This window comes from Histomonas meleagridis, assembly GCF_020186115.1.
Source record: "Histomonas meleagridis strain 2922-C6/04-10x chromosome Unknown contig_24, whole genome shotgun sequence".
Lineage (NCBI taxonomy): Eukaryota > Parabasalia > Tritrichomonadida > Dientamoebidae > Histomonas > Histomonas meleagridis.
In genome coordinates, this window is record NW_027150826.1 from 194,880 (window position 1) to 212,264 (window position 17,385).

At 26.1% G+C, this 17,385-nt stretch overlaps 3 protein-coding genes across 3 annotated transcripts; 2 read left to right on the forward strand and 1 right to left on the reverse strand.

The window, feature by feature from the left end:
• Window positions 1-7,400: 7,400 nt before the first annotated feature.
• GO595_003963 (Calmodulin) lies at window positions 7,401-7,889 on the forward strand (the record flags this gene model as incomplete). Its single annotated transcript, XM_067917041.1, has 1 exon — window positions 7,401-7,889. One exon carries the CDS (start codon window positions 7,401-7,403, stop codon window positions 7,887-7,889), a length of 489 nt encoding a protein of 162 aa, XP_067775858.1.
• Window positions 7,890-10,901: 3,012 nt separating this feature from the next.
• On the forward strand, window positions 10,902-11,639 carry GO595_003964 (TKL family protein kinase; the record flags this gene model as incomplete). The annotated part of the gene is made up of 1 exon (XM_067917042.1): window positions 10,902-11,639. One exon carries the CDS (start codon window positions 10,902-10,904, stop codon window positions 11,637-11,639), a length of 738 nt encoding a protein of 245 aa, XP_067775859.1.
• Window positions 11,640-12,480: 841 nt separating this feature from the next.
• Window positions 12,481-14,367, reverse strand: GO595_003965 (uncharacterized protein; the record flags this gene model as incomplete). The annotated part of the gene is made up of 1 exon (XM_067917043.1): window positions 12,481-14,367. The coding sequence occupies one exon, from the start codon at window positions 14,365-14,367 to the stop codon at window positions 12,481-12,483; it is 1,887 nt and encodes a 628-aa protein (XP_067775860.1).
• Window positions 14,368-17,385: the final 3,018 nt, after the last annotated feature.

A 17,385-nucleotide genomic window follows, 5' to 3' on the forward strand; every position in this document is an offset into this window, starting at 1 on the left:
AAAAAAATTATAAATAAAGCAGACAAAGAAAATCAGAAAGAAAATCATATATTGGAGATTCTTCGAAATGATAATTTAGAAGAATTACAAGAAATGTCAACTCAAAATAAATTTGACTTCAATCAAACAATTGAACCATCATCTTATGAAAAAACATTCATTTGTTAATCATAAAAATGTTTCATTAATTGATTTTTGTGCATTTTATAAGTCAATTAAATGTTTTAAGTTTTTATTAATTAATGGATCAAATGTTAAAAATACATTAAAATATGCGATTGCAGGCGGAAATTTAGAAATTATTCATTTATGCATACAAAATAATTCTACTATTAGCTATGTATTAGAAACAGCAATTCAATTTCATCGAAATGACGTTTTTTATTATTTTTATGATGAAAGAAATCAAAAATTTGAAGAAAGAAAAAAACTTAATCATTAACAAAGATTTAAATGAATTAGGAATACAATGCTTAAAACACATTAATTATGAAATTTTATCTTTTTTAGAGAAAGAAGGTTTATCAAAATTAAATCTTTCACTCCAAGCTGGTGCATTAAGTTTGCATAATCTTCCATTTATACATATATTTTATGAAGGAAAAATGATTAAAAAAGAACTTTTTTCCCAATTTCTTGGATATGGAAACCCTATAGTAGTGAAATGGCTCATCAAACAAAAAGGAATTAAGATTGAGAATGATGATGTTAAATTACATAATTCTATGTGATAAATATTTATTTAAAATTTCATTAATTTTTTTGAAAAAGCATTTTTATGGGCATCAAAGTATAATCATGAACAATTAATTAAATACTTTTTAAAACATGGAATTGATGTAAATCATAAAGATATTTATTTGTTTTGTTTAAAATTTATTTTAATAATTTCATATTTTAAAATAATATTTGGAAATTATTTAAATTATTTAATACAGCACTTATGAATGCATCTTATAATGGTCATACAGAAATAGTTAAATTACTTCTTGAACAAGAAGGAATTGATATTAATGCTAAAAATATTTATTTGTTTTATTTGAAATTTATTTTAATAATTTTATATTTCAAAATAATATTTGGAAAATATTTAAATTATTTATAACAGCACTTATGTTTGCATCTTATAATGGTCATACAGAAATAGTTAAATTACTTCTTGAACAAGAAGGAATTGATATTAATGCTAAAGATATTTATTTGTTTTATTTGAAATTTATTTTAATAATTTAATATTTCAAAATAATATTTGGAAATTATTTAAATTATTTTGGACAGCACTTATTAGAGCATCTTCAAAAGGTCATACAGAAATAGTTAAATTACTTCTTGAACAAGAAGGAATTGATATTAATGCTAAAGATATTTATTTGTTTTATTTTATATTTATTTTAATAATTTAATATTTCATAATAATATTTGGAAATTATTTAAATTATTTAGAACAGCACTTATTAGAGCATCTTCAAAAGGTCATACAGAAATAGTTAAATTACTTCTTGAACAAAAAGGAAATGATATTCACTAAATTATTATTATTATTAAAATGGTATTTTTTTGAAAAATATTACAATTCAGAAGATAACGAGATCCCATCCATTTCGCATGTAAACGGTCGTTTCAAAATAATAAAAAAAGCATTTTCAGATAAGAAATCAATAAAAATGTGAAGAATAATAATTATATTAAGAAATGTTCTCAGGGAGATCCTCAAACTTCAAATCCTGCAATATTTTTTCAACGATAATTTTATGTTAATAATGGCATCGGCAGTAGATTGCAAAAATACCCTCGTTATGAAATTTTGACTTTTCAATCTTTCCAAATTCGATATGATTTCGAACATACTTTTTCGGGAATTTTGGAATATTTCCTATATAGTAATATTGTATGTTAGATATGTTTATTTTCTAAACTATTATCTGTATCATTTTTTTTGAAATTTTTGAGAAAAAGTGAAAATATATGAAAAAAACAACTTCTCCAAGATTTATGCAAATGCAACTTTTATACGAAGTGGCGCTCGTCTGTATTTATTTTTGAATAAAAACATATGATTATTTTTTATATTTATTATTAAAATATCCAAAATTGTGTTTTTGATAAACTTCAGAATGAGTCCATCGGCAAACGATACGAAGGAAATACAGTTTTGCAAAAAAATAAAACATTTTTTATTTGCATTTAATTCAAAATGTGATAGAAAATTAATTTTTTAGATGTGTAAATTTTTTATAAAAGGAATTTATGTGTAAATCATTTCTAGAATTATTTAGAATATAATAAATCAACTATTTCTTTGTGAATATAAGTGCTGTTTTAAATAATTTCCAAATTCTTTGGAAATATTAAAATTTTATAAATAATTTTATAAATAATCATTGTTTAATAATGATTAAATATCTTTAGCATTAACATCAATTCCTTTTTGTTCAAGAAGTAACTTATCCATTTCAAAATATCTATTTGCAACTGCTTCAATAAGTGGTGTTTTAAATAATTTAATTAAATTCCAAAATAAACAAAAACAATGTTGATGTTATTAATGTTTTTTTCTTTCTTAAGAAGTATTTTAAATATTTCAGTTTGATCATTTTGCGAAGCCAATAAAAGTGCGGTATCAAATAAAACGATTAAATTCCAAATTTCTTATAAAAACACAAAATTACAATATCAATTTTGTATAATACATACGAATATCTTTTAGTCTAAAATTAATTCCTTCTTGTTCTATAGGAAATTGAACAATTCCTATATAACCTTTTATAGTTGCTATCATTAATGATGTTTTAAATAATTTAATAAATTTCTAAATATTATTTAAAAATATCAAAACATTAAAACATATTTTAATAGAAACATTCATGTTAATGTTGTCAGCACAGCAGTTGTTGAAACCATTCAAAATTTGAAAGACATGTCTGCCATATGGCACTTTTATTTCAAGAATTTCATATTTGAATTATATTCGATCGTTAGCTCTCAACCAATTCTTGTCAGTTTAAACAGTGAATAAGGTTTCATCAATGGAAAATTACGAAAACATACCAGAATTCTCTAAACTGTTCACATACGCCAAAAGTATAGAAGATGGCTGTTTAATGCCAGGTCAAGAACAAACAAAGAACTTTCATAATCAAATTAAAACTTTTCTCAAAATATTTCACAATGAAAGTAATTCCAAACTCATTAATCTTTTTATTCTTTTAATCAATGTTTTAGTTAATCAAAATCTAATGTTAATAAATTTTTACAATTTTCAAAAAACTCAAAGTGAATCAACTGATGAAAGAAATCAATCAGACATTAATGAAGATAATGTATCTCATAAAAAGGACACAAAAACATTTGAAGAAAAAAAATCCCAACTTCAAAGTATGATAAATATTGAAAATATAATAGACAATTTAAATAAATCAAATGTTGATATATCCGTTCAAAACACAATGAGTTTATTCCAACGATCTTTTCCATACTCATTTAATTTTGCAATATGTCGTTTTGTTTATTATTCTTTTATATCAAGAAAAGAAGAATTTAATGTTTTCTTTGAATATTTAACAGAAATCGAAAAACATGAAAAATTAGAAGCAAAAAGTTCACAAATATTTTCTGTTTTTGGTAAGTTTTTAATCAAATATAATACACAAGAATCAAATTATCTTCTTCAAAAGTTGATAGAACAAGAATTAATTGATCAAGAAATTGTTCAACATAAAGATTCGTTTTATTTCTGTTATTTTAAAACAAAAGAACAAATTAAAAGAAGTAATACTCTTACATATTATAACCAACCACTCTTTTACCGACAATTCATTACAAACATTGATGAACTTTCAAAGAATGATTGGGAACTTCATAAGCAATTAATTAAAGAAGGAGTTAATCCAAGTAAAATATCAAAAATCATTCGAAATGATGAAATTGAAAAACTTCAAGAAATATCATCACAACCAAATTTTGATTTTAATCAAACAATTGAACCATCGCTTTATGAAAGATGTTCATTTATTAATGAAGAAAATGTTACATTAATTGATTATGCAGCATTTTTTTCTTCTATTAAATGTTTTAAATATTTACTTATGAATGAAGCTACTGTAAATAAAACAGGTAAATATGCAATTGCAGGTGGAAACTTAGAAATTATTCATTTATGTGAACAGTATCATACGAAATTTGAAGATGTTTATGAAACAGCAATTAAATTCCATCGAAATGATGTTTTTCATTATTTCTATGAAAAGAATATGATAAAAATTAATGATTTAGCTGTATTAGGAATTAAATGTGTAAAATATAATAATTTTGAAATTTTTTCATTTTTAGAAAATGAAGGAATGAAAATCAATTGTTCAATGTTAGAAAATGCTGTATTAACAGGAAATATATTTCTTGTATCGTATTTACAATATAAAAGTAATATAAAAATTAATATTCTTGACTCAGTTTATGCAGGAAATTTAGAATTATTAAAATATACTATTCAACAAAAGGAAATCGATATCAATATGAAAAACATAAATTAATTATTTTTCGCGTTTATTCCGATTATATCATTGATTTGGCGTTTCTTTTCATTGTTTCAAACAGCACTTATGTATGCATCTGAAAATGGTTATGTTGAAATGGTTAAATTACTTTTAGAACAAAAAGGAATTGATATTAATGCCAAAAATATTTAATCACATTATTTAATATCAATATTAATCATATGGAACTTATTTAAATTATTTAAAACAGCACTTATGTATGCATCTGAAAATGGTTATGTTGAAGTAGTTAAATTACTTTTCGAACAAAAAGGAATTAATATTAACGAAACAAATATTTATTTACTATATTTAATGTTAGTATATATAATTTTTAGTTTGCTTTTATTATTTGGTGCTTATTCCAATGATTTGAAACAGCACTTATGTATGCAGCTGATAATGGATATATTGAAGTCGTTAAATTATTACTACAACAAAAAGAAATAAATATTAATCAAACAAATATTTGTATGATAAATTCGATATTTATTTGAATATTTTGTTATTTGTTTTATTCATTTGGAATTTAATTCCATAATTTGAAACAGCACTTATATATGCAACTAAAAATAATTATTTAGAAATTGTTAAATTACTTCTCAAACAAAAATATATTAATTCTAATATAAAAGATGTTTATTAAAACAAATTGATATTTAATGTAATAATTTAATATATATTTTATGTGTTTGATTTTTATTATAATCATTTTATACAGCATTTATGTATGCATCTGAAAATGGTAATCTTCAAATTGTCAAATTATTTATTGAACAAAATGAAGTTAATATTAATGAAAAAAATGTTTATTAATATAATTTTGGATATATTTAAATCCTTTTGTATTTATTATAATGATTTAAAACAGCGCTTATAGATGCTGCAGAAAATGGTTATTTTGAAATTGTTAAAATACTTCTTGAACAAAAAGAAATTAATGTTAATATAAAAAACATTTTTTTCCTTTTTTTAATATTAATATTTATTTTATTAATTTGGAATTCATTTTAATGATATAAAACAGCACTTATTTATGCTGCTGAAAATAATCACTTTGACATTGTTAAATTACTTCTAGAACAAGACAAAATTGATATTAATATAAAAGATATTTAATTTTTTAATATGATATTGATTATAGTGATTTAATATTTATCATTTAAATTTAACATTTATTTAAATGATTTGAAACAGCACTTCTTATTGCTTATGAAAATAATCACATTGATATAGTTAAATTACTTCTTGATCAGAAAGGAATTGATGTTAATGCTCATAATGATTAATTGTTTAATTTCGTATCTATTATAAGAATTTAATATTTATTTTATTAATTTGGAATTCATTTTAATGATATAAAACAGTACTTATGTATGCAGCGGAAAATAATCACTTTGATATTGTTAAATTACTTCTTAAACATAAAGGAATTGATCTTAATACAAAAGATATTTGTTTGTTTAATTTGATGAGCTTTTTTGTAATTTAACATTTGTTTAAATCATTTAGAATTTATTCATTTGTTTCAAAACTGCATTAATATATGCAAATGAAAATAATCATATTGATATTGTTAAATTACTTAAAGAACAAAAAGGAATTGACCTTAATCTTCAAGTAATTTATTATAACAATTTGAAATTTATTTTGAAAATTTGAAATTTATTTTGAAAATTTGAAATTTATTTTGAAAATTTGAAATTTATTTTAAAAATTTATAATTTGTTTGAATGATTTGATATTTATTTTATGAATTTTGGATTAATTTAAATGATTTATAATATATTTAAATGATTTGATATTTATTTAAATGATTTGATATTTATTTAAATGATTTGATATTTATTTAAATGATTTGGTCTTTATTTTATGAATTTTGGATTAATTTAAATGATTTTTAATATATTTAAATGATTTGATATTTATTTAAATGATTTATAATATTTTGATAATTTAAGAATGATATCACTGCTGAAATGCAATAGTGTTAAAATAGAAATAACTGGTTTTCATGAACTCTCTGATTGATATTTTTCATTTTATTCAAAAATTTGAATTTAAATTCATAAATGTAATAATGCTATTTTGGTTTGCATCTATGAGCACATAAATTTGTTATTATTTTATGTTCCAATCATAACATAAATTCAATAAAATAATCTTTCCATGTTTTGAATCTATCTCGTTGTTTTTGCCTATGTGATCATTAAAACTATTGTCTGATCTCGATGTTGTGGTAGAACAATAGTTCATGTAGTGTGGGTTACTGAACAGACTTTTTGATCTGTATTAACATATTCTTTCTTGCCATACATTTTTCTTGTTTTAATTGATTTTTTTAGAGTTCTCAAGTAGTACTTTGAAGTCTCATTTCATGTGATATAGTTTAAACTTTTTTTGAACTTTTTTGGGTGAAATTTTTCTTGGTGAACAGTTCTATTGGAAACATGATTTTGTCCCCAAATGAGAACTTTAGATTTTTTGAATATTTCTTATTACCGGAGCTCATAACATAAAACACCAGAAATGAATTTCTGCATTAATGCAATGAAAAAAATTTTTTTACTGTTTTCGATCAAAAATAATTCAAAATTTTCTATCGAAACTGGAAAAGAATATTTGAAATGAAAGTTAGATGTTTGGACGGAGGTGGAATAAATTAAATGGTGAACAGTAGGAAATAAAGTATGTGTGTTTGAAAAATATAACAAAAGATTATGAAATTATGTCACAAATTTCTGATTTTTTTGTTTACAATTTAGTGGGAACTGTCAAATTGGAATTACCTTTACTGCGGCAAATATCAAACATAAGATAATATTCTAACTAGACTCCAATAACATGATTTCTTCATTTATTTGAAAAATGTCAGTTTACAACCGTTGTAAAGCGGAAGACATGTCTGAAGATCTCAACTTAACACCTGAACAAATTGCAGAATTCCGTGAAGCATTCAATATCTTCGATAAGGATGGGGATGGTAGAATTACGGCTAAGGAATTAGGAACTGTAATGCGATCATTAGGTCAAAATCCTTCTGAGGCTGAAATACAAGATATGGTAAACGAAGTAGATATTGACGGAAATGGAACAATCGAGTTTGATGAATTCCTTTACATGATGAGTCGTCAACTTCGCGAAGGTGATACAGAAGAAGAAATAATAGATGCTTTTCGCGTATTTGATAAAGATGGCGACGGGAAAATTTCAGTTGCAGAGCTTACACATATTATGAAAAATTTAGGCGAACCTTTAACACAAGAAGAAATAGATGAAATGATCGCCCAAGCAGACACTAATAAGGATGGAATCATTGATTATGCCGAGTTTGTACATATGATGCTTTCTTCTTAATTAAGAAAAGAAAGAAATTTCAAATCATCAATTAAATAGTTAAATAAAAATTCAAAAATTTCCGCCACGGCATTCTCTTTATTCATTATAAAAATGTTTTCAGATAAATTTGTTCTGCTTTAAGACAACTATTTCAATATTAGAGAACACCAAGCCCATTTCACATAAAATGTACCAGCAACGCTCAAACAACCCGCCCTATCAATGAACTGTCAATCATATAAGATCACAATTTGTAATGCCATTCAAACTGTTCATTAGTGAACTCACATTATGGAATCTCAAATTTAGTTTTGAGTTTCACTTGAAATTTTTAAAAATTAAGGAGAATGTCAAAGAAGGTATTTTTCATGTAATTTATCACTCTTAATACTTTTATATAGATTTTATACATAATTTAAAGATGTGAGAATCATTTGCTTAGTTTTTCCTTAATTAATGGTTCAAATCATTAAACATTTTTAAAGGTTAAATCAATTCCACATTAAGTAATTACTAGAACGAAACTAATTGTTGTGAATGATCTCAAAATTTTCATTCCATTGCTTGGTTCGCCGCTTTCACTTTCTTCACTTCCAGAAAATTTACTATCATTGCTACCACCTGGAGTTATATGAAATATTGGATCATCTTCAATGAGAGCGTTGCTCCTTCCGAAAGAATCATGTTAATGACTGTTGGCCGATAAACATTATAACTTGAATTACACCATATGCTGTCTTTCCCATTTTCTGTTCCAATACTTGAAGCAAAAAAATTCTGTACAAAAATTGAATTCATAATTTTGTTTTTATGAGAAAATTTTATTAATGTGGTCATACTTATTTATGAAAAGTGATTTTTTTTTACATTATAACTGGATAACAAATTTTTGGAAATCAAGAGTGCTTTTATTAAAAAAAGGAGGTGTTTCGGACTGTTACCTTTAACTTTTTGATAAAGCGTATTCAAATGTTTGTATGGTGAAATGGTTGTAAAATTTCTGATCGCTAAGAAAATAATAAGCCGATGTTTTTTTGCTTTTTTCTTGATTATTATTTGGCAAATTGGGAAGGCATGGTTATCCCTATAATGCCTTTATTGCTTCAAAAATTAAGTTATGTTTTCATGAAGAATTATTAGAGATATCAATAAAAAAACGATCTTAAAAAATAAACGTCCACCATTAACAGTGGTCAGCAAGCCTGTGAAAACAGTGATGCCACTTTTAGAAAGATTTACGCAAACCAATCCAACATCAGAAACAGAAAATTCAATATGGAAATATTGAATTGGGTCTTTTCAGAACAAAAAACTTTTTGAATGTGATTGTCGCACAAAATTTTTATCAGGTAAAAAAGAAAAATGTCTTACAGCCAAGACACAGCCACCGAATATAGCCTAAAAAAAATTTTCGCTCTAGCTGAATCTAATCCAAATTATATCCGTAATATTTCAGATTTTCCAAATCGCAAGATTAAATTTCAAACAAAAGATTTCCAAATATATAAATCTATAGATGCAAAAACCAAGAAAAAAGTTTTTGTCAAAGAAGTAAGTAGGGTTAGAAAGTCTACAATTTCAAGGTTTTGTCATGAGGTTCGTGCATTTATTACTTCAAATTCTCCTTTCATTTCCAAACTAGTAGGTTTTACTGTTGAAGAGCCATACTCTTTCATAATAGAACAACCAGAAGGAATGAGTTTTCATACTTATCTCAAAACCGTTGCCATTGATGAAGTTCCTTCGGGCACAAATTATACCAGATTTCTTTTAGCCACATGTCAAGCCATGTCTCATATCCACAATAACGGGTTTTTATTTCGAGCTCTTTCACCTTCTGTCATATATATTTCCAATGATTTCAAACCCACTATATTTACCATAGATCATGCCAAACCATTTACATCCACCAATGTTAGCAATTCCAAGAAGTATGACATCTATTTATTCGGAGTATTAATCTATTGCATGTGCGAAAAGTATGATAAAATCATCTCTGAACTTGAATTTCCCACATACACCATCATCAGCAAAAAGTTTAAATCCGAATTTACCAAACGAACTCCGCAAAAACTTCGGTCATTAATTAAGATGTGCATTAGCACTGATCAAGAAAAGCGACCTACATTTGAAGAAATTTTTGACTTAATTTCATATGAAAAATATGTATTTCGAGATTGTAACATGAAAATCATTCGGGAGTATTCCGAAATGTTACAACAAAAAGAGAAAACATTACGTGAAACGCCAAAACAATTACCACCCATCTATGAAAACGTTGATGAAATCCTTCAACGCTTGCGATTTTTCACGAAAAGTGATTTTTCCAACCAAATCACCGAGGACCAAAAAGTGTCATACGTAGCTGCTTTATCGAAACCGAGCAAAGACTTTGGGAAAGTCTTAAAGAGGTATACTAGTGAAGTTGTTCCTGATTATTTTTATAACTTTTTTGAGATTGCGTTGTTATTTATTGAAGGATATTCGATTGATTCATTAAAGACATTTCTTCAATGGACATTACAATGCATTACAAAGAACAAAAATTTAATAGTTGTTATTTCATTTACTAATTTTTTTAAGATGAAATATTTATTACAACCAGAGATCAAAGAAATCACATTTGAATTTTTTGTTTTAATTTTGTTAAATAATTCTGAGATTATATTACCTGAATATAAAACATTTTTTGAGTTTAATATGAAACATAGTTTAACTGATTTCATTAAATTATGTTCTTATTTCATTTATAACATTCGAAACATGAAAGAGCCATTAAATGCATTAGATATAATCATAACATTAACTAAAGAACTTATAAACATTGATATAAGTGATACCTTATTATCATCATATTATTATTTATTAAAAGATAATTATAACATTATCCAACCTAAACATAAAACAGAAATATATGATTTAATTATATTATTTTTGAACTCTAAAATCGATTCTAATGTTAAATCCGCGTATAAAATCGCAATTAATTTACATGATAATAAAATGAATATTCCTTATGAATTAATCTTAATGCATTGTGGATTACAATCATTCCAATGGTATGCGATTGATCTTTTAGGTTGTTTTAATAATATACCACCTGAAGAATATATCTTCGGCGCTATATATAGTGCGGCACGATATTCATCACATGGTACATTAGCATTATATAACTTCATAAGTATATCTCCACAACATGCGAACTTCTTAACTCGTTTCTCTGATTGGATGTTAATCCCGTTACCAACAATCATTGACACATATAAATTATTAGTTTTGTTATATATATATCCAAACATTCGCGCAACTTTATCCCATACAAAAGAGTTCCCTCGTTTATTACGTAAAATTATACAAATTCATGATAATAAAATATTCGTAACAATCGGTTCGCTATTAAAAAGATCAATTGTCGACCCACGATTATTCGCACAGTTGGAGTCGTCAGGTTTCTTTAAGGAATACTTCGAATACGTCCAAAACTCAGAAAGTTCATCAGTGTTAAGTAGCGCACTTGTGACATGCAGCTTCTTGGCTGACATCGAATTTTCAAACGCGTATTTGTTATGTTTGCAAAGATTTGCAAATTGCGCAAAGGGTAAAAGTAACTTGAAAAATTACGCAATTCAAGTAATAGTCGCGTTGAGTAAACATAAGGAGGCAAGGAGCATGTTGAGGAGCAGCGGACTCATGGAAATGTTCCAGGAAATGAAAGGGGAATATGATAATTTGGCACAACAATTCTTTGAGAATATGGAAAAGGATTGAAAACAAAATGTATAAATTATTTTTATATTTATATGAGTAAAAAATTAAATGAAAAATGCAATTTCATAAATGTTTTGGAATTAGAATTTAAGTATCGAAATTTTTGGATAAAAAATGTATAAAAATTAAAAAATTTATTCCGATACGGGGAGTCGAACCCCGCTCCCGTGGATGAAAACCACATATCCTAACCGATGAACGATATCGGAACTCGAAAATTAAAATTATATAATTACTAAAATTATGATAAATTTAATCAAATAAGATAACCTAAGATAAATATATAATAAGATCAATGCTAATAGCATTTTTTAAAAATTTACAAAACGAAAATTTAAATGATGTTTTTACTTAATTACAGTCATAGGAACTTAGAGTTCCTTTTTTGAGCCGAAACCATTTTAGAAAGCTTTAGATTTTTAACATAATACACTTGGTTTTGTGTTTTGCCAGTAGTTGGAGGATTTATTTTAGGTTTGTTGAAGTCTTTACGTGAATTAAGTTTTGTTTTAAGATTTTTTGAATCAATGTTAACCTCACAATTTGATGGTGCTTCTTGCGATTCTGGAGCCGACACCTGTAGTATTGGAGATAATAATTGAAATTTTGGATATAATGTTTGCGTATTTGGATATACCATTTGTGGACTTGGATAAAATTCGAACTGATTTGTGTGCGATAATTCATCATAAAAATGAGTGTAATTTTCATACATCATTGAGAATTTATAGATCTATGCCATTACAATTATGCCACCTGAACGCAAAAAGTGACAGAAAACGATACGTAAAAATCCAACACTTTTCCGTAAAGATGTTAATTTGAATAACATGTTATTTTATTAACAATCAACTAAAGTCTGTTGCTTTAAAAACTTTCTGAACGCAGTAACCATATTTGATTCTTCATCTATTTCGAACTCATCCAATTTGTTCAAAAATCCTTTGGCCTCTTCAGAAGTAATTGCGCCAAAATTCATAATCAACGCAGCAATTGCCTCAATTTCATCTTCCATCACTTCTTCTGCATCAAGCAACTCCATTACAGCATTAATTGCATCTGCAGCTCTTAATCTTCTTCTCATTCCTGCCTGATTAACTAAATTTGCAAGTGTTTGCAACGAATAAATTACAATTTCATGATCAACATGACGTAATAATATGCATAACAGCTCAGGAATTTTACTTTCAACAAGCATTGTATTTGGTTTTAATGCAATATTACATAAAGCACGTAATGACTCAATAATACACAGATGGTTACGCGATACAAGTGCTATTGGTATCGCTGAAATAAGTTCTTTTGGACACCAATAATTATCATGAAATGTAAAATTGGAACATATGCACAATAAATTCAGTCCAACACGATCATCATCTTTAAAAGTACATTTGGGCAGAAGATTTGGAATCGCTTCTGATAACGATAAGATGGAACTGCATTTGGAATTCACAGATAAATTGGCAATCACTTGTAATAAAAGCGCTGTAGCTTCTTTGTTGCTTATAATGTCATTGTTGTCTAAAAGATCTGAAATTTGTCCAATGTCAACTGGAGAAGTAATATCTCCTGCCACTTCGCAAAACTCTGGCTCATGTGCTGCAAAGTCGGCGTAGACATATGAAATCCGACTGACTATTGGAACATGTGAAGAATGAGTAATAAGAAGTTCGGTGAAAAGAATTACAAGTTTTTGAGAAGTAAATGTTTCAAGAAGAGATGAGCGTACTTCAGAGATACCGCTAAGTTTGGTAAGTGTCCTAAAACAATTAAAAACAAGTTCTTGTATTTCTGGAAATTTGATTAATGAATTTACCAAATGAACATGAATACCATATGAAACTAAAAGTGAAACATTGCTCGGGTCTAAAATGATATTTCGACAAAGACCAGTGAGTTGGTTAAGAAGCTGAGGCTTTTTGACTTCACTTTTGAAGTTTTCAAAAATTGACTGGAAACCGTTAAACGATACGAGTTTTTTGATGAATTGCTCAGAATGGCATTCGTTCTTAAGAGCAGCAATTGAGTATGTTCTGGTTTCAATTTTGTGCTCGATAGATGTTAGAGATATAAGGCTCTCAATGACTTGGTCATCATTAAAAAGTATATCGTTAGATTTATCACTTGACATTTTGTAATATATCTTGGAGATGAATTGATTGAAGTGCTCAATTGCTTTGAGTTTTGGTTGTGATGGTGGTGTTGGAGTTGGTGAAGATTCTTCATTTAATGGTTGAAGTTTGATTAAACGCTTAGAACGAGGAGATTGTGAAGTAGGAGACTTTGGTTTGAGGACACTGGATTTTTCTAATAAATGTATCATATTTCTAAGAGCAGAAATAAGAATAGTTAAGGTTTTCCCTGGTGTCGTTTCAGTTAATTTTGAAAGTAATGGATAAAGTTCATTATATGAATTAAGATCATCAACAGTTATTTGCTGAAGTTCTTTAGTTATTTGTTCAAATCGTTGAATTGCAAAAGTATTATCGCTTGTGGAAGAATTTGATAAAATTTCAGTGACTTCATTAAAAGGAGAAGCATTAGTTTTTGTTTCCTGCGAAAGCATTGGTAATGCAACATTTTGTCTTTTTTTCGAATAAGCTGAAGAAAGGGATCTCCCATCACTTGCAGGAGTAACTGGTCGCTCCATTGGTGGGAGGATTCGTGGTACAATCTTTGGTTTTTCCTTCACCGTTATTACATGCTTTATATTGTTTCTTTTTATCATTGATACTTTAAACTAAACGTTAGTTAAATAAAGTATTCAAATTGCTAAAAAAAATATCAAACCTGATTACAAAACTTGGAGGATTTTATTGCTCTTGTTCATTATATTCAGACGATTTTTCTAAACATGTTTTTATCATGTTGTTGTGTTTTTGCAAATATTTTTCTAAAAAATTTAAATTTGTCGATAATTACATAAAACTCAAAGAAAGAGGTACTAAAACTCAAAACCCTGCAATATTTTTTCAACGATAATTTTATGTTAAGGATAGCATTGGGAGGAGATTACAAAAATACCCTCTTTTCGAAATTTCAACTGTACAATCTTTCGAAATTCGATCTGATTTCGACCATACTTTTTCTGGAATTTTGGGTTATTTCCTATATAGTAATGTTGCATATTAGATGTGTTTATTTTCTAAACTATTATCCTTTATCATTTTCATTTAAAATTTTGAGAAAAAGTGAAAATATATAAAAAAATCAACTTAGTCGATAATAAATCGAGTGCAACTTTTTATATGAAGTGGTGGTGGTCTTTATTTATTTATGAATGAAAATATATGATTTATTATTTATAAAAATGTGATTGTTAAATAAAAATATTTTTGGCATGAATTTTTATGAATGATTGAAATTTTGGTGAAGTGAAAAAAATAATGTGAAGTGATTTTTTATTTATTTATTTTTTTATTTTTTTATTCGAATTTTTGGGTGTCTACTTAATTATTTAGATCTCTTAAGTTAACTGATATCACTGCTATTGTTTCTTTAATGTTGCTATAATATTTCTGGATCCATTCGAGCATATTTTGCTTTGTTATTGTATCATTAGTGGAAAATGGAATTTGATTTTATTCAGAACAATTTACGATGATATCCTTCAGAGTACTACATAATAACTTATTTCCAAATAATTTCTTTGAATCGATTATTATTTCTTCATTAATTGAGAAATATTTCCTTCTTATCTTTAATCTTCGAGAACCTTCGATAAAGCATATCTTATCCATTGATACTTTGGATTGTGTAAGATTTCTACCATTTGAACCTGTCTGAACAGACAAGGTAACTGCATTAATACTCAAGGAATTCATTATTCTTTTTGTACTAAAATAAAATGTATCAAATAATATCTGAAAAAATTCTTCCACGATTTTAGAACGATTACCCATAATGAAATCAAAATTTTCTACATAAACAATAGGTTTTTCTACTATGAATCTTGCTTCAATTAATAGTGAATAAGCAATTGTCCTTCCATCATATGGAAATAATGATTTATCGTATTCATTGTTTGAAATTGTTATTCCAAATGATGATGTTCTTTTATAAACCTTTAAATATTGTAATTCTTGGTCTGTTATGCTAGCTATTATTTGATCAGTTGATATTCTTTTTAATGCTGATTTTAGGGTTTCGAACATACCCATTTTTATTCTTAAACATCCAAATTGATGTTCAAGAGGATTTGACGTAAATCTATTTAAGCTTTTTTTGGCATTCATATTATTTAAAAGTAATGTAACAAATGAATGAATTGTATTACAACAATGAATACATAATTTCTCATCAAAAAGTGTTGTTAAAGCAACGATATTTTTCATTTTTCTTTGTTTAATTCCTGTGTCTAATTTTGTTTCATTCATAAATTTATATAAATATTAAAAAAAAAATGATATCAAATAGCGAAATTCTTTCGCTTGAATTTATATTGTCATTAGACATTGCTTCTATAAACAAAGATTATGGTAAGAAATATAATAATGCTGAAAAATTATGTTTCTCATATAGCATTAAAATATTGTTAATAGAAAATAGAGAAATGGGAAGAATATCGTGCATTTTTGTGATTTTAGAGTTATCAATTAAAATCGGTAATAAATTTAAATCTTCCCGTATTTTGAAAATGTCAATGATTGGTGAATTTCGATTAAATCCAATAGTTAATGGTACGTCTGTAAGTAAACGATATCTTGCACGTTTGAGTATATGAAGGGGATCACTAATATATCGAAAGAAAACTCTTTTTGCAATTTCAACGATTGAAGCTGTGTAATGTTCAGCAACACATTCATATTGACCAAAGAACGGATTATGATAAGAATCATAGCAATTATCACCATCAAAGGCAAATCCAAGAACATATATTTTATGATTCTTATTTCAATTACGTAATGTTTCGAGTGTTTCACATTGAATATTTGTTGCTTTCCCCTGGGGTGAATAAGAAAAATGAATTATCGAGCACGAATAATCTGGATTTATAGGTTGAATGTAATAAACAAAGGCATAATTTTCTATTTGATTCCAATTTATCATTATAGAATTTATCCATTGTTGTGCATTTTCGCAGAAAAATTGATAAGGATTTTCAATATTCTGTAAAACTTCTTTTTATAAACCAATAATTTCATTATCTCTTGTTATAGTCACACCGGGCGAAAATGCTATTGCGTCAATGGGAAACACCCCAAAAAGAATTGCACATAAAAAAAAATTCAGCAGTCCAAAACCTTAGATAGGTCTGATTATAAATAAATCCTAAACTTCATAGTTAATCGGGTCCCATTAAAAAACTATTGCACGATTATTTTTTATCATTAAAAAAATGAGAAAAAATCAAAAAATTATTTTTTTTTCATCAAAAATGTATATTATAAAAAACCATATATGTGGAAAGAAAGCAAATTGATCATAGATTATTTTACACATTTAAAATTCATGATTTATTTACTTTTGACATCATTTCTAAATTATTAATTCGAAAAATTGAAATCTAATTTCCTTCAAGCAATACATTCGTGAAACAAAATAAAACATCTTCAATCAAAAAAATTTCTATTTAAAATCATCACATAAGAAAAAAATTTGAAAAAACCGATTTTCGAGCACTTTTTGATATTCAAAATATAAATATTCTAATAAATAATTAAAATTATCGAAATATATATATATAATTTAATATTCATTATGTATTAATATTATAGCTAGTAAAAAAAGACCACCGCCATTTCAT